General features: G+C 39.7%; 1 protein-coding gene across 9 annotated transcripts in view; it reads right to left on the bottom strand.

Moving 5' to 3' along the window:
• The window catches only part of GAPVD1 (GTPase activating protein and VPS9 domains 1), a 75,802-nt gene that overhangs the window by 42,404 nt on the left and 15,172 nt on the right, over nt 1–18,226 (bottom strand). For all 9 annotated transcript variants that reach the window (XM_023242715.2, XM_045043110.1, XM_023242714.2 and 6 more), the window contains exons 2-3: nt 4,587–4,804; nt 1,936–2,779 (exon numbers count right to left, since the gene is read on the bottom strand). In XM_023242715.2, coding sequence (XP_023098483.1) covers nt 1,936–2,779; nt 4,587–4,771 — 1,029 coding nt within the window. In that variant the 5' untranslated portion in view covers nt 4,772–4,804. The remainder of the gene's footprint in view (nt 1–1,935; nt 2,780–4,586; nt 4,805–18,226) is intronic.

Genomic DNA, 18,226 nt, shown 5'->3' with positions numbered 1-18,226 from the left:
ACCTTTGTTTCTGATATTATACTTTTCATACATTTAGAAATCTTAAAATTCATTTGCAAAAATTCAAACTACTTCAAGTTAATATGAAGTACTTTTCCCTTATATAGTTCATAAAATACTCAAGGTAGAATTTTTTTTTTTTTCTAGATTTAAAAATCCTACAGAACATAGCTGCTTGGAAGGTAAATATTAATTCACAGAGCAAGTTTCTTACTGGTAAGAGAGAACTGTTAATCTACTCTCTTAAAGATTTTTTTTTTCAACGTTTATTTATTTTTGGGACAGAGAGAGACAGAGCATGAACGGGGGAGGGGCAGAGAGAGAGGGAGACACAGAATCGGAAACAGGCTCCAGGCTCTGAGCCATCAGCCCAGAGCCTGACGCGGGGCTTGAACTCCCGGACTGCGAGATCGTGACCTGGCTCAAGTCGGACGCTTAACGGACTGCGCCACCTAGGTGCCCCTAATCTACTCTCTTTAAAGACACTTTGGAGAAAACTAGTATCATATAGCATTATCTTAATATCTGGGACAATTCCCCTTTTTGCTCATTTTGAAAATAAGTGACTCAATCTTTATTGGAATGACAAAAATAAAAACTACAACTACACTATCTTAGAATAAATTTAGTGTTTCACAGATAATAAAAATTTTTTAATTTTATTTTGGGGATTCTTTATAGTTAATTGCTAAACATACCAATATAATAGAACTAACCATGAAAAAAAAACTTATCGTTGAAAAATAAAATCATCCAAAGATAAAATCTATTCCAAATAAACTCAGTCTCTTCTTCACAGTATTTCTGTGGGATAGGATATGATTAAAAGATTCTCTTAAGAAATAACATGATTTCAGGGGCGCCTGGGTGGCTCAGTCGGTTAAGCGTCCGACTTCAGCTCAGGTCACGATCTCGCGGTCCGTGAGTTCGAGCCCCGCGTCGGGCTCTGTGCCGACAGCTCAGAGCCTGGAGCCTGCTTCCGATTCTGTGTCTCCCTCTCTCTCTGCCCCTCCCCCGTTCATGCTCTGTCTCTCTCTGTCTCAAAAATAAATAAACGTTAAAAAAAAATTAAAAAAAAAATAACATGATTTCAGTAGTTCAGATGATTGGCGGGGGGGGGAGGGGTAAGGAATGCTAATACACACACAGAACTCCTCTTTCTAAAACTCTTAGGGCCTGAAGAGTTTCAGATTTCAAAATTTGTAATTTTTGAAAGGCTGATCAGTGCATAGATGTAACACAGCCAGTATTAAGGGTGGCATTCTGTAATCAAATGTATTAACATTTCTGCAGCAAAACAGGAATATTCATTAGCAGCAAATGGAATAACGATAAACAGCCTCATGTGAGTTCAAGTTAAGTTTTGCTACTAAACAATGTATAGAAAATGATGTATAGGGGCGCCTGGGTGGCTCAGTCAGTTAAGCGTCCGACTTCGGCTCAGGTCACGATCTCGCGGTCTGTGAGTTCAAGCCCCACGTCGGGCTCTGACTGCTCAGAGCCTGGAGCCTGTTTCAGATTCTGTCTCCCTCTCTCTCTGACCCTCCCCCGTTCATGCTCTGTCTCTCTCTGTCTCAAAAATAAATAAACATTAAAAAAAAAATGATGTATAAAGATTTTCAATCATGCTAGGTTTTGAAATCATGGGAAAGGGACGGTGGCCCTGTTCTAGACAATCTAACCAACCATACATTCAAATCTGAGGACTTTATTTAAAAACTAACACAAAATATTTTATGACTAAAATATTTGACAATATTTTTAAATCGCAATATAATAACTGCTTCCATTTCTTAAGAAGAAAACATTTAAGGCAGTTTGAGGCAAAGGAATGGTAAGAATATATAAATATTATCATCATATTTTCTATTCCCATCTACCTAATCAAATGATTTTCAACTGAATGCCACACTAATAATAATAGCAAAAGCATACCTGCATCAGATTAAATCTTGCCACCTCATTAATAGGAGCATCAGAAATTATTCCATACTGTTCTGGATTGACAACTGCAGGACAGATGAAGCAGGCCAAAAGGAGATCAGTACACATTGCCCTGACTTCCCCGACTTCCAGTCTATCTACACAGGAGAGGGTTTTGTACATCTGTGACACAATCCACCTCAAACTATGTGGAAAGCAGTACGTGTTCTGTTTGAGATAACCAATGAATTTGTTCACCAAAGCCACCAGTTTGGCTTCATTGGAATCCACCATCTCTTGAACCTTTTGCCTGAATCTATCTGAGCCTTTCTCTCCAAAGAGTTTTTCCTGTTGAGATGGGGAGAACCTCTCGATTAGCTTGTTTGGATCTGTTTCCAGGTGATCTTCATCTTCAACAAGCAGTTGCATGATTGGCTCATGTAAAGTAGCTGTGAGAAAAAGTTTGGCAGAAAACAGTCCTTCAGAAAAAAGTTTAAATAAGATGCTGAAGGCACAAGTTCCTCTCCTCAAAAGTCGCCTGGGGTTGTCACTTTCTTTAAGTTCAAATTCAATCAAGTATCTCAAAACCTGAAGGAGGTAGCTTTCATCTTCTTGCATAATGCAGTTGCCATAGAGGGAGGTAAAAACTGTGTAAATAACACTTTGTGTGTTCTCCTGATTAAGTTTCTCCCCAGCAACCAAAGAGGAGGCAATAAGACGAGGATTTTCCCTTAACCGACTCAAGAATTCTCCATAAGCAGTCTCCTGAAATCCTAATTGCTTATATCCATCAACAAACTGTGTATCTTCCAAAATCTTGGCATGCTGGCAACATTCAGCAGGGGAAGCTTCAGCACTAAAAAATGAGCAGACAAGCAAAACAACAAAATCAACAATAATATAACACATATACTCCATTGAAACTCCACTGAAACTCCACTAAAACTCCACTGAAACGTAGACTGATTATAGTCCCAGCAATGAGATCACTCCAAAGTGCTCAAATCTTTCAGCCCACCAGCATCTCAATGTGTAAAGAAAGGCAAAACCAAAAGTACAAAGGAAGACAAATTCCTCATATTAAATCAGGTCCAATGAAAAGTATCAAAAAAATAACCATTATTCTGATTTCTTTTTTTAATTATATTTCTATTTTTTACATTTATTTATTTTTGAGAGACAGAGTGAAACAGTGCAAGCAGGGGAGGGGCAGAGAGAGAAGGAGACACAGAATCCGAAGTAGGCTGCAGGCTCTGAGCTGTCGGCACAGAGCCCAATGCAGGGCTCGAACCCACAAACCGTGAGATCCACACGTGAGCCGAAGTCGGATGCTCAAACAACTGAGCCACCCAAGCGCCCCACCATTATTCTGATTTCTACCATCAAAGATTGGCCCTATTTTTTTTCAATGTCACATAAATGGAATCATACAGTATGTACTTTTCTGTGTCTCGCTTTTCTCAACGTTATACCTCAGCACCACTCTTCTTACAGTTAAAAACTGCTTCTTAGAACAATAGAACAATAAGGTATTAACACAGTGAAAAACATTTCTAAACGAAGAAGTAGACAGTATCAAAGCATAGAAATGTATACAGTTGGCCCTTGAACAATGCGGGCATCAGGGGCACTGACCCCGGGTGCAATGGAAAATCCACATAAAACTTCTGACTCCTGAAACACTTAACTACTAATAGCCTACTGTTGACCAGAAGAAAGCCTTACAGATAACATAAAGTCGATTAACACATATTTTGTATGTTATATGTATTATATACTGTATTCTTACAATAAAGTAAGCTAGAGAAAAGAAAATGTCATAAGAAAATCATAAGGAAGAGAAAAATACATTTATAGTACTTTACTCTAAAAAATCCACATATAAGTGGACCCGCCCAGGTCAAACCTATTTGTTGTTCAAGAGCCAACTATATGTTAAATAATATTAGGAAAAAGGGCATGTCTGGCTGGCTCAGTCAGTGGAACACGCAACTCTTCATCTCAGGGTTATGAGTTCAAGCCCCATGTTGGGTGTAGAGATTACTTAAAAACTGGGTCACTTGCCTGGATGGCTCAGCCGGTTAAGTGTCCCTTGATTTCAGCTCAGGTCATAATTTCACAGGTTCTGGAGATCAAGCCCCTTGGGCTCTGAGCTGCTTGGGATTCTCTCTCTCTCCCTCTTTGCCTCTCCCCTGCCTGCACGCACAAGCACGCACGCACGCTCTCTCTCTCTCTCTCTCAAAATAAATAAATAAATTTACAAAAAAATTTTTTTCATCTCTAAAATAACAACAGTAATATTAGGAAAGCAGAGAGGTGCCTAGCTTCCTCACTTGGTAGAGCATGAAACTCTTGATCTCAGGTCATGAGTTCAAGCCCCATGATGGGTATGGAGCCTACTTAAAAAAATGAAAAAAAGTAGAACACAAGATAATTTACTCTCAGCAACAATAAAATGTTACATATATAAAGAGACAAAATTAATTGATGTGGTATAAAATATTAACACTAAAGGTGTAATTCTCTGTAACAGTGCTTAATAGACAAAAACTCACCTTAATGTTGACTCAAACTGTCTGAAACCATGCACTTTGTAGGAAATAGATTATTTACAGTTACCAGTGAGCACAGAACTACAGTGGTTCATAAAACTTTTTCTTTACCTGGTTATGATAAGCCGGTCCAAATTAATTCTCTGTTGCTTAGCAATCCATGCTGTCCGATACAACTTTTCAGCCGTCTTAAGTACATCTGCATTTAGCCTCTGAATAAGCTGTTTCTCAGAGTTTACATATAATCGTTCCTGCTTGAGGTGATGGGCCAGAGTATGAATATCCAGCTTCACCATCTTCAAACGCAGGGCAGGTACAAAAGCTAATCACTAAGAGGAAAAAGACAAATTTAAAAATTTGATGTCACTTAAATTGTTTTCCAAAATCAAAAGGGGTAGGAGAATACATTAAGAATTAGGCTACATTTAGGGGTGCTGGATGGCTCAGTCAGTTAAGTGTCTGACTTCGGCTCAGGTCATGATCTCACAATTTATGAGTTCAAGCCCCGCATCAGGCTCTCTGCTGTCAGCACGGAGCCTGCCTTAGATCCTCTGTCTCCCTCTCTGTCTGCCCCCTCCTCCACTTGCACTCTTTCTCTCACGCACTCAAAAATAAAATTAACAGGGGCGCCTGGGTGGCTTGGTCAGTTAAGCGTCCGACTTCGGCTCAGGTCATGATCTCACGGTCCATGAGTTCGAGCCCCGCGTCGGGCTCTGTGCTGACAGCTCAGAGCCTGGAGCCTGTTTCAGATTCTGTGTCTCCCTCTCTTTCTGCCCCTCCCCTGTTCATGCTCTGTCTCTCCCTGTCTCAAAAATAAATAAACGTTAAAAAAATTTTTTTTAATAAATAAAATAAACAAAAAACAAAAGAACAAGGCTACATTTAGTACTATGATTAACTCTAATTTTAAAATAATCTATATATTTATTGCAGAAGCATTACAGGTTCAGTATAGAAACACTGATGGGGCGCCTGGGTGGCTCGGTCGGTCAAGCATCCAACTTCGGCTCAGGTCATGATCTCACGGTCTGTGAGTTCGAGCCTCGCGTCGGGCTCTGTGCTGACAGCTCAGAGCCTGGAGCCTGTTTCAGATTCTGTGTCTCCCTCTCTCTCTGCCCCTCCCCTGTTCATGCTCTGTCTCTGTCTCAAAAATAAATAAACGTTAAAAAAAATTAAAAAAAAAAAAAAGAAACACTGGTAAATACAGATAAGCCAAAAGGAAAGTTCCTAATAAGGCCACCGCTCAGAGACACTCTCAGTAAAAACCTTGTGTATTTCCTTCAAATCTAGGGTCTATTAGCACTAGAATTTCCTTGACTGCTCCTTTTTACATTGCAATCAACCTAACCTGTTGACTTTTTTTTATTATTATTTTTTGACTCTATCTTTAAAATACATCTCCAATCTGACTACTTCTCACCACCTCCTCCACCATCATCTCTCACCCAAAGGTCTATAACCACCACTTCCTGATTTCCCTGCTTCCTTTCTTGTACTACTAGAGTCCATTCTCTACCTAGCACAGAGCATCCTTTAAAAGTCAGTCAGATCACCTTATTCCCTTACTAGAAACCATCCAAAGCCTTATTTTACATTTAGAATGAAATCTGAAGGTCTACCCCCTGGCTACTTCTCCAACCTCATCTCCTACCATTCTACCCTTGCTCACACAGCTCCAGACACACTGGCTTCCTTGCTTGAACAGGCCAAGCATGCCCCTTCTTCAAAGCCCTGCATTTGATGATCTCTGTCTGGAACACTATTCCTTTAGGTATCTTTGCAAGGCTAGTACTTTCATTTAGGTCTCTCTGCTCAAATTTCTATTTAGAAAGGCCTTCTCAGATAACTCCTAAAATAGAAACCATCCCTTCCTATTCCCTTTTCCAGTCTTTTTAAAAAGTACTTGCCTCGGTCTAGCATTAAATTACAGACAGCTACTAGCATGTTCATTATGCTTAGAGTATGTATGGTTCCCCACTTAAAGGTAAGAGCCACCAGGGCCAAGGCTTGTCTGTTTTATTCACTCACAGCTGTAACTTCAGGGCTGAGGAGAGGGCCTGGTTCATAGCAAGGATTGAACAAATATTTGGAGCACCTGGATGGCTCATTCGGTTGAGCGTCCAACTCCTTTTTTTTTTTTTTTTTTTAGCATCCAACTCTTTATTTTGGCTCAGATCATTATTCCAGGGTCCTGGGATCAAGCACCACATCAGGCTCAGCACTGAGCACAGAACCTGCTTGTGATTCTCTCTCTCTCCATCTCCCTTCTCCCTACTCCCACCCTCTCTCTAGAATTAAAAAAAAAAATTTAAAGAATTGAACAAATATTTGCCAAAGGAATAAACTCACATAATTCTTGTTTATCTAGTAGCTAAACAAATAGAAATAGCACACATATTTTAAAGCATTATTATTTAAGCTATGCATGCCCTTGAACCTAGGCCTGCCAGACCACATCTTTTTTTTAAACAGGGGAGAGTAGTGTGAATTGGGTTATGAGGTCCCTGGGCAGGGTACCTCAGCTCAGCCACTAAACTCACTTGCTGGCCGCAAATCTGTTCCAACCTCCAGCTAAGGAGGCATCTGCCTCCTCCCCAAGGGTGGGGTCCAGAGCATCTCCTGCCCAGTCTGACCTCAAGCAAAGACCCAATCTCTGGGAACTCACCTCCCTGAAACTCAGGGAGGACCCTGTTGGGGCCACTTTTGGCCCTAGTCTCAGACCTTCCCAGGGGACACGGGGTAGAGTGACACAAAGCACTCAGCTCATAGCCCCTCTGTGATGATGTTTTATATCAACGACAGTAATCAGTGTAGCCCCAAACCACAAATGATTTATATCAACGACACAAGTGCCTGTGGCCCATATAACACAATACAACATCGTATGTCCAGGTAGCACACTGTCAATAAGTTAGAAAAATAATTCTATTAAGAACTAGCATTATGGGGGCGCCTGGGTGGCTTAGTCAGTTGAGTGTCCGACTTTTGATTCCAGCTCCGGTCATGATCTCACAGTTCATGAGACTGAGGCCCAAGTAGGGCTCAGCACTGACAGCACAGAGCCTGCTTGGGGCTCGCTCTCTCTCCCTCTCTCTCCCTCTCTCTCTGCCCTCCCCCTGCTCATGCTCTCTCTCACTCTCTCTCTCGAATAATAAGTAAACTTAAAAAAAAAAAGAATTAACATTACAATTGTACACTTGAAAATTACTATGACAGTATAGCTTCAATGTCCTTACCATAACTACAACAACAAAACGGCAATTATATGAGGTAAAGGAGGTGTTAATTAACCTTATTAACCTTTGCAATACGTTTGTGTATCAAATCATCACATTATGTACCTTAAACTTACACAATGTTATATGTCAATTATATCTCAATAAAGCTAGGAAAAAAGTTGTCCCACCCAATCAGATTCAAGAGTGACCTTAATGGATTTGGAATTGATAAAACAATACATTTGTAGTGAATTCACATTTTAACGGAGATGACAACCCAGACCTCAAAGCTCTCAATATGTTTACAGATCCAATAAAAACTGTTCACATATGGGGCGCCCAGGTGGCTCAGTCGGTTGAGCAACTGACTTCGGCTCATGTCATGATCTCGCAGTCTGTGAGTTCAGACCCCGAGTCAGGCTCTGTGCTGACAGCTCAGGGCCTGGAGCCTGCTTAGGATTCTGTGTCTCCCTCTCTCTCTGCCCCTCCCCCGCTCATGCTTGCTCGCTCTCTCTCTCTCTGTCAAAAATAAATAAACATTAAAAAAATTAAAAAAAAAAAACTCTTCATATATTGAAATTTTTTTTTTGGTGCTAAGACCAAAAAAACAGAATTAAACATTATGGTAGCAGCTAGAAATGTTTTTTAAAGCTGCCTGACATAAACAGGTTTAGCAATTAATAATTTTCATTTCAGGAATTTTTTTAACTTTCTTATTTTAATGAACTACTGAAAACTAGGAAAATTTCAGATATTACCATCTAACCTGAATCTTATTGCTTCCAAAGACCACTCTCTTATACCTTATCAATTCCCCAGCAAACCACACGAAGCTGTTATTCTAAATCTCCTGTATCATGAAGGCCCTCATATTGCTCTCTTCTCAAAAGATGTAAGTATGTCCGCTAAGATGATTCATTGTTAATAACAAAAGTATCTGGGTACATTCAAAAAATAACTGGTGACATACAGACATATACTTATAAAATCGTATTAACTCAGTTTACAGACAATTTATATAACTTTGTAGACTTCCATGTGGGAACTCTAACATCCTCTAGGGGGCTCTAGGTCCATAGACTAAGAATAGAATCACTGAATAAATGATTGCAATTGTAAGAAGTATTACAGTTAATGAAAATAGTACTGAAATGGGCTCTTAAAGACCTGAATACTTCATTAATTAGTGCTATTACTTGGGCACATAAAGCATATTCTCTGAACCTCAGATTTTTTTCATCCATAAAAAGTGGACACAATATCTACATTTATCATCCTGGTACAAGCAACATATTAGGTACCAGAAATACAAAAGGAATAAAATCTAATGTGTACCCTCAAGAACTTCCTAACCTAGCAGAATGAAACAGACATGCAAGCAAATGGCTGTCCAAAAATGTAATGGGTGTTATGCTAGAAGACTATACAATGTGGAGGGGGGGACAAAAAGAGAAGAAACAATTGAGGAGTTAGATACCTGCACCTAGTCTTGAAAGGCAAGTTGAGGGGCTGGGGAGGGGAGAGACGAGTATTTGCCAGACATAAAGAGGATGGTGGGTGGGGTGGAGTTCCAGATAGAATCAAGCAAAGGCACAGAGGTGTATAATGAAGAGTACATTTAGAGAGTTACTCATGGCTTCCTACAGTCTGGGGGACTGTGTCTGTGTTCAGTGAGGTGGGGAGAGGTGGAGAATGGGTAAAATGAGAGATAAGGCTGCAGAGACAAAAGGTACACAAAAGCCAGAGTCAAGAAACTTAGACTTTGCACTGTAGGTGTTGGGAAAAGTTTTAAATAGGAGTTTAAGCTCCTATTACGATAATATTTATATTTGAGAACATAAACTCCAGCAGTAAGGAAAAAAATGAGGACATGGGGATAGGACTAGATGAAGAGAGACAATGAAGTTGTTGGTAGGCAGGAAATGTAGTAGCAATAGAAAGAACAGGACAAGTTTGGGACATGTTACGAGGCAGAAACACAAGGTTTTTTCATCACAATTGGGGAAAATAAGGTTAAAGTTTCCAACTCTAGGAACAAGAGTAGGTATGGTATTATTCACCACAGTTGAGTATCATATGGAGAAACAGGTTATAAACTGAAAATGGTGCCTGGTGTGCTTCTAGGAACTTTAAACATTCCCTCTTCATAATATCCCTCTGAAACAAGTGCTCTGCAGCCCAGGAAACTGAGGCTCGGGGATGCTGAGTAATTTGCTCAGGGCCACACAAGTGGTAGACAGATGATAGAGCCAGTACGCCATTATTATTACCCTGATCCCTACAAGAATGATGCAAAAATCCTGTGGTTACTCAGGAGAATATCTTATTTTTAAGAGATGCATGCTCAAGCATATAAAAGTATAGTGTTAAGGATGTCTGCAACTTCCTCGTATATGGGTCAGCAAAAAAATAAGAGATTAAAAACAATTTTTTCTTTATTTTTGACAGAGAGAGAGGAAGCCAGAGCACGAGTAGGGGAGGCTCAGAGAGAGAGGGAGACAACAGAATCTGAAACAGGCTCCAGGTTCCAAGCTGTTAGCACAGAGCCCGACGTGGGGCTCAAACCCACAGACTACAAGACCATGACCTGAGCTAAAGTCAGACGCTTAACCAACAGAGCTACCCAGGTGCCCCAGGAGATTTTTTAAATGCAGCAAAATGTAAACAATTGTTGAATCTAGGTGAAGGGTAGCTGATGATCACTATACTATCCTTCAACAATTTCAGTTATGTTAGAAATTTTTCATAATAAAAAATTGGAAAAAATATTTTAGAAATTCTCAAACTGTGCCCTTCTTGCTGCTTTAATACAATTTAATTCAACAAATATATTACTGAGCTTTTCTGGAGCTTAGCCAGGTCCCCTAATCTCAAGGAGCTCACAGTCTAATTATAACTGAAATACTCTTCAAGATAGAGAGGACACATAAAATGTTTCCAGTGACATAGCAAAATATGAACCAATTTATGCAATTTAGAAATTAAAACCTTCAAATATAGCTTCACTTAAAAAAAATTTAACACATGCAAGTAATGCTCCACCTAATCTAAACAAGAATTCACTTTCTAAATCCCTCAAGAGCTCCAAATCAAAGATATTTTAGGTAAGTCTAGACAAACTTGCTAAGCATTTTTTTTCCTTTCATCAAGTTCAAGAATTGTATGTTTCAGTAATTTTTCTTTCTATAATTAGCTGGTCTGAATGGTGGCAAAAAAACAGGTTAATAGGTTACCATACAAGATGATACTTTTTAAAACATTATTATATAAAAAAATAAAAATTATAAATAAAATATTATTGTATAAATCCATAATCTTCTCATTACCATATAAACATAAGAAAATGTCAGTAAATGGCAATCAAACCAATGAAATCTTGCCATTTGCAACTACATTGATGGAACTAGAGGGTATTACGCTAAGCGAAATTAGTCAGAGAAAGACAAATATCATAGGACTTCACTCATATGAGGACTTTAAGACATAGAACAGATAAACACAAGGGAAGCAAAAATAATATAAAAACAGGGAGGGGGACAAAACATAAGAGACTCTTAAATATGGAAAACAAAGGGTTACTGGAGGGGTTGTGGGAGGGGGAATGGGCTACATGGGTAAGGGGCATTAAGGAATCTACCCCTAAAATCATTGTTGCACTATAAGCTAACTAACTTGGATGTGAATTTTAAAAATTGAATTAAATTAAAAAAAAAAAAAAGAAAGAAAATGTCAGTAAACCACTGGGTAAAATGTCAAGAGGTTAAAAATATTAACTCTGACCTATATTTATGTCCAGTTTACCTAAATTAAATTCATATGCTGAATACTATTTTATACAACATGTACCACACACTGGAGTATAATGATATTACATCTCTATCTCTCCTCTTAGACTGTAAACACTGAGGGAGAGAATTCAACTTTGTGTCCTAACATACCTCATGGCAGGTAGGAGGAGCTCAATCATGTTAAGTGAACTCAAATCAGGTACAGCACCAAGATTATTATTAGCTCACACATTCTGAAAAAAAAATACCGCCCCCCACACACACACACACACAAATAATAATACCTAACAGGACACTGCTTAAAAACAATAGTTGCCGGGGTGCGTGGGTGTCTCAGTCGGTTAAGCATTCGACTTCATCTCAGGTCATGATCTCACAGTTCATGGGTTCGAGCCCTGAATCGGGCTCTGTGCTGACAGCTAGGAGCCTGGAGCCTGCTTCGGATTCTGTGTCCCCTTTCTCTCTCTCTCTCTCTCTCTGCCCCTCCCCTGTTGCGCTGTCTCTCTCTCAAAAGTAAATAAACATTAAAAAAAGCAAAAAAAAAAAAAAAAACCCCACAGTTGCCAAAAGAGGGTTGGAGAATGTAAAAAGTAAAGTCTATAAAGTTGTTCTGCTCTTCTAAGGCACCCTATAACACAAGAGGAGTTAACAGCTACCAGGAAATGGCTTAAATAAAATATAGGCAGAAACAACTAAAAGTGGGAAATTTTACCATACTGAAGACAACAGGAAAGTACAAACATCTGCAAATAAGTTAGTATCCTGAAAAGTAACAACATTGCCAATATCAAACAAACAATAACAATACTCTATCAAGCTAACATTTATTTAGAACTTTATTATTCCAAGCACTGCTATTTTTTCCTCATTGAATCCTTAAAACCCTATGATGACTATGCTCTCATTAACTTCATTTAACAGTTGAGAAAAGTGTTGATGTATCTAGCAAGTAGCTACATCAAAATTCACACTGACTCAGTTCTGATTCAAAAACAGCCCTTGCTCTCAACAGACTAACCTAAACATTTTGTCACTCACATCTACCTTAATTTTCAGTTCTGTTAATAATTGACTCCTTAAAGTTCCTTTTATCTATTGGTTTTTACTTCAACTGGCTTCTAGTGATATCTACTTCATCTGAGTTTACACTCATTTAAAATACAGGTGGATAATGGCCCAAAAACAGACACTTAAGTCAACAGAACAGAGAACCCAGAATTGGACCCACAAACTTATGGACAATTAATCTTTGACAAAGCAGGAAAGAATATCCAATGGAATAAAGACAGTCTCTTCAGCAAGTGGTGCTGGGAAAACTGGACAGCAACATGCAAAAAAATGAACCTGGACCACTTTCTTACACCATACACAAAAATAAACTCAAAGTGGATGAAAGACCTAAATGTAAGACAGGAAGCCATCAAAATCCTCTAAGAGAAAGCAGGCAAAAACCTCTTTGACCTTGGCCGCAGCAACTTCTTACTCAACACGCCTCCACAGGCAAGGGAAACAAAAGCAAAAATGACCTATCAGGAACTCATCGAAATAAAAAGCTTCTGCACAGCAAAAGAAACAATCAGCACAACTAAAAGGCAACCGACAGAATGGGAGAAGATATTTGCAATTGACACATCAGATAAAGGGTTAGTATCCAAAATCTATAAAGAACTTATCAAACTCAACACCCCAAAAGCAAATAATCCAGTAAAGAAATGGGCAAAAGACATGAATAGACACTTCTCCAAAGAAGACATCCAGACGGCCAACCGACACATGAAAAAATGCTCAATTATCACTCATTATCGTGCTCTCATCTACTCGTGCTCTCTTTAAAAAAAAAAAAAAGTGAGGGTGCCTGGGAGGCTCAGTTGGTTAAGCCTCTGACTTCGGCTCAAGTCATGACCTCACGGTTCATGGGTTTGAGCCCTGCATCGGGTTCTGCGTTGACAGCTGAGAGCCTGGAGCCTGCTTCAGGTTCTTTGTGTCTCCCTCTCTCTCTTTCTGCCCTTCCCCTGCTCGTGCTCTGTGTCTCTCTCCCTGTCTCTCAAAAATAAACATTAACAGGGGTGCCTGGGTGGCTCAGTCAGTTAGGTGTCCGACTTCGGCTCAGGTCATGATCTTGCAGTTTGTGAGTTCGGGCCCTGCGTCGGGCTCTGTGCTGACAGCTCAGAGCCTGGAGCCTGCTTCCAATTCTGTGTCTCCCTCTCTCTCTGTCCCTCCCCTGCTCAAGCTCTGTCTCTCTCTGTCTCTCAATAATAAATAAATGTTAAAAAAATTTAAAAAAATTTTTTAAATAAACATTAACAAAAAAATTAAAGGGTGGGCACCTGGGTGGCTCAGTCGGTAAAGCGTCCGGCTTACGCTCAAGTCATGATCTCATGGTTCAGGAGTTTGAGCCTTGCTTCAGGCTCTGTGCCAATAGCTCAGAGCCCGGAGCCTGCTTCAGATTCTGTGTCTCCCTCTCTCTCTGCCCCTCCCCCACTCACACGCTGTCTCTCTCTCAAAAATAAAAAGCATTAAAGAAAAATAAAAAAAAGAATCTTAGAATTGGTAAGACTGTTAAAAGCGATCTTCTCCAACTTAATTCAACAAATTTTCTGAATGTCTTCATTGTACCAGGCACTAATAGTACAAGACAGAACACACACAGCCTCCATCCTCATAAAGTTTAGTCAACTTGGACGCCAGCAACAACTACAAGTAACTACAAGTATATATATATGTGTACACACACACACATGCTCTACCTTTTATTTTGAATGGACTGCCTTTCTCATGATCAAAGCCAACCCTCACTTTTATGCTAATTTCCTCCCTTCACATCTATCTACTCAAGAATATTACTGCAGTAATCCCAACTACCCCATCCCCCCATCCATATTTCCCTCTCTACTGGATATTCTCACCAATATATAAACATGCTATTATTTTTCATCTTATTTTTAATATGAAATTTATTGTCAAATTGGTTTCCATACAACACCCATTGCTCATCGCAACAGGTGCCCTCCTCAATGCCCATCACCCACTTTCCCCTCCCTTCCACCCCCCATCAACCCTCAGTGTATTCTCAGTTTTCAGGAGTCTCTTATGGTTTGGCTTCCGCCCTCCCTAACCTTTTTTTTTTTTCTTTCCCTCCCCCATGGTCTTCTGTTAAGTTTCTCAGGATCCACATAAGAGTGAAAACATATGGTACCTGTCTTTCTCTGTATGACTTATTTCACTTAGCATAACACTCTCCAGTTCCATCCACGTTGCTACAAAAGGCCATATTTCATTCTTTCTCATTGCCAAGTAGTATTCCATTGTGTATATAAACCATAATTTCTTTATCCATTCATCAGTTGATGGAAATTTAGGCTCTTTCCATAATTTGGCTATTGTTGAAAGTGCTGCTATAAACATTGGGGTACAAGTGCCCCTATGCATCAGCACTCCTGTATCCCTTGGGTAAATTCGTAGCAGTGCTATTGCCGGGTCATAGGGTAGATCTATTTTTAATTTTTTGAGGAACCTCCACACTGTTTTCTCGAGAGGCTGCACCAGTTTGCATTCCCACCAACAGTGCAAGACAGTTCCCGTTTCTCCACATCCTCCCCAGCACCTACTGATTTGTTCTCCTGATTTGTTCATTGTAGCCACTCTGACTGGCGTGAGGTGGTATCTCAGTGTGGTTTTGATTTGTATTTCCCTGACGAGAAGTGACATTGAGCATCCTTTCATGTGCCTGTTGGCCATCTGGATGTCTTCTTTAGAGAAGCATCTATTCATGTTTTCTGCCCATTTCTTCACTGGATTATTTGTTTCTCGGGTGTGGAGTTTGGTGAGGTCTTTATAGAGTTTGGATACTAGCCGTTTGTCTGATATGTCATTTACAAATATCTTTTCCCATTCCATCGGTTGCCTTTAGTTTTGTTGATTGCTTCCTTTGCAGTGCAAAGGAAGCTTTTTATCTTCATGAGGTCCCAATAGTTCATTTTTGCTTTTAATTCCCTTGCCTTTGGAGATGTGTCAAGTAAGAAATTGCTGCGGCTGAGGTCACAGAGGTTTTTTCCTGCTTTCTCCTCTAGGGTTTTGATGGATTCCTGTCTCACATTCAGGTCCTTTATCAATTTTGAGTTTATTTTTGTGAATGGTGTAAGAAAATGGTCTAGTTTCATTCTTCTGCATGTTGCTGTCCAGTTCTCCCAGCACCATTTGTTAAAGAGACTGTCTTTTTTCCATTGGATATTCTTTCCTGCTTTGCCAAAGATTAGTTGGCCATACTCTTGTGGGTCTAATTCTGGAGTCTCTATTCTATTCCATTGGTCTATGTGTCTGTTTTTGTGCCAATACCATGCTGTCTTTATGATTACAGCTTTGTAGTAGAGGCTAAAGTCTGGGATTGTGATGCCTCCCGCTTTGGTCTTCTTCTTCAATATTACTTTGGCTATTCAGGGGTCTTTTGTGGTTCCATACAAGTTTTAGGACTGCTTGTTCTAGCTCCGAGAAGAATGCTGGTGCAATTTTGATTGGGATTGCATTGAATGTGTAGATTGCTTTGGGTAGTATTGACATTTTAACAATATTTATTCTTCCAATCCATGAGCACGGAATGTTTTTCCATTTCTTTGTATCTTCTTCAATTTCCTTCATAATCTTTCTATAGTTTTCAGCATACAGATCTTTTACATCGTTGGTTAGGTTTATTCCTAGGTATTTTATGATTCTTGGTGCAACTGTGAATGGGATCAGTTTCTTTGTCTTTCTGTTGCTTCGTTATTAGTGTATAAGAACGCAACTGATTTCTGTACATTAACTTTGTATCCTGTGACTTTGTTGAACTCATTTATCAGTTCTAGCAGACTTTTGGTGGAGTCTATAGGGTTTTCCATGTATAGTATCATGTCACCTGCAAAAAGTAAAAGCTTGACTTCATCTTTGCCAATTTTGATGCCTTTGATTTCCTTTTGTTGTCTGATTGCTGATGCTAGGACATCCAACACTATGTTAAACAACCTCTCAGGACACCTGGGTGGTTCAGTTGGTTAAGTGTCTGACTCTTGATCTTGGTTCTGGTCATGATCTCACGGTTTGTGAGTTCGAGCCCCAGGTCGGGCTCTGTGCTGACAATGCTGAGCCTGCTTGGGATTGTCTCCTTCTCTCTCTCTCTAAAAGTAAATAAATAGGGGCACCTGAGTGGCTCAGTTGGTTAAGCATGTGACTTCAGCTCAGGTCATGATCTCGTGGTTCATGAGTCTCAGCCCCACGTCAGGCTCTGTGCTGACAGATCGCAGCCTGGAGCTTGCTTCGGATTCTGTGTCTCCCTCGCTCCCTGCCCCTCCTCCACTTGTGCTCTGTCTCTCTCTCTCTCAAAAATAAAATAAACATTAAAAATAAAAATAAAAAAACTTCAAAAATATTACAGAGATAATGACAACTACATATAAAGTGGGATCCTAGAACAGGAAAAGGGCATCAGGTGAAAACTAAGGAAATCTAAATAACATATGAACTTTAATAATAATGTGTCAATATATTGGTTCAGTGGGGCCCCTGGCTGGCTCAGTTGGTTAAGCATCTAACTTCAGCTCAGGTCACGATCTCATGGTTCAGTTTGTGAATTCGAGTCCCGCATCAAGCTTTCTGCTGTCAGTGTGGAGCCTGCTTCAGATCCTCTGTCCTCCTCGCTCTCTGCCCCTCCCCCACTTGCTCTCAGAAATAAAAACGTTTAAAAAAAAAATATATATATATATATTCACTAAGTGTAACAAATATACCATGCTAAGGGTAAGATGTAAATGATAGGGGCAACTTGGTGCTAGGTACATGGGAACTCCTTATACTATTCTCTCAATTTTTCTGTAAAACTTAAACTGTTCTAAAAATATATAAATTTTTAAAGTTTTTAAAAGTTCATTTATTTATTTTTGAGAGAAAGAGAGAGCATACACTGGAGGGGCAGAGAGAATCCCAAGCAGGCTCCACGCTGTCAGCAGAGCCTGATGCAGGGCTTGAACCCACAGACCATGAATGAGATCGTGACCTGAGCTGAAACAAGAGTCAGATGCTCAACCGACTGAGCCACCCAGGTGCCCCTATTAATTTCCATATAACAGCAAACTTTTTAAAACTGCATTATAAACAGTAATGGTTGAGAGGCACCTGGGTAGCTTAGTTGGTTAAGCATTCGACTCCGGCTTAGGTCATGATCTCGCAGTTCATGAGTTAAAGCCCTGCACCAGGCTCTGTGCTAACAGCTCAGAGCCTGAGACGTGCTTCGGGATTCTGTGTCTCCCTCTCTCTCTGCCGCCCCCAACACTTGCACTCGTGCTCTCTCTCAAAAATAAATAAACATTAAAAAATTTTATATAAATAGTAATGGTTGAGCTTGAAAAGAATTTTAATTAACTGGTCATAGTAAAATATATCAGTGTTCAGTAAATACAAATAATAACTACCATATATTTCAGGCTTGTCATGTGCTAGGCACCAACCAGGTGTTTTAAATGAATATTCTCATTTAATCTGTATAACATCCCTGAAAGGCAGGTATTCTTATCCATGTTTTACAGGTGAGGAAACTGAGGAAATTAATTTGCCCAAGGTCAAATTAGTAACTGGCAAAGATGAAACTAGAATCCAAGTACATGTGACTCACTGAGCTCTTACCACTACACCATCTGTGAGTGCTGTAATTCATAAGTCAAGGCCACTTCTAATCGCCCCAGTCTTTCAACAACTATTCATTGGTGAGTCAGTATCT

The sequence above is a fragment of the Felis catus genome, chromosome D4, assembly GCF_018350175.1.
Source record: "Felis catus isolate Fca126 chromosome D4, F.catus_Fca126_mat1.0, whole genome shotgun sequence".
NCBI classification, from domain to species: domain Eukaryota; kingdom Metazoa; phylum Chordata; class Mammalia; order Carnivora; family Felidae; genus Felis; species Felis catus.
Note: the sequence above shows the minus strand (reverse complement) of the source record. Positions and strands in the feature narration are given on the sequence as shown.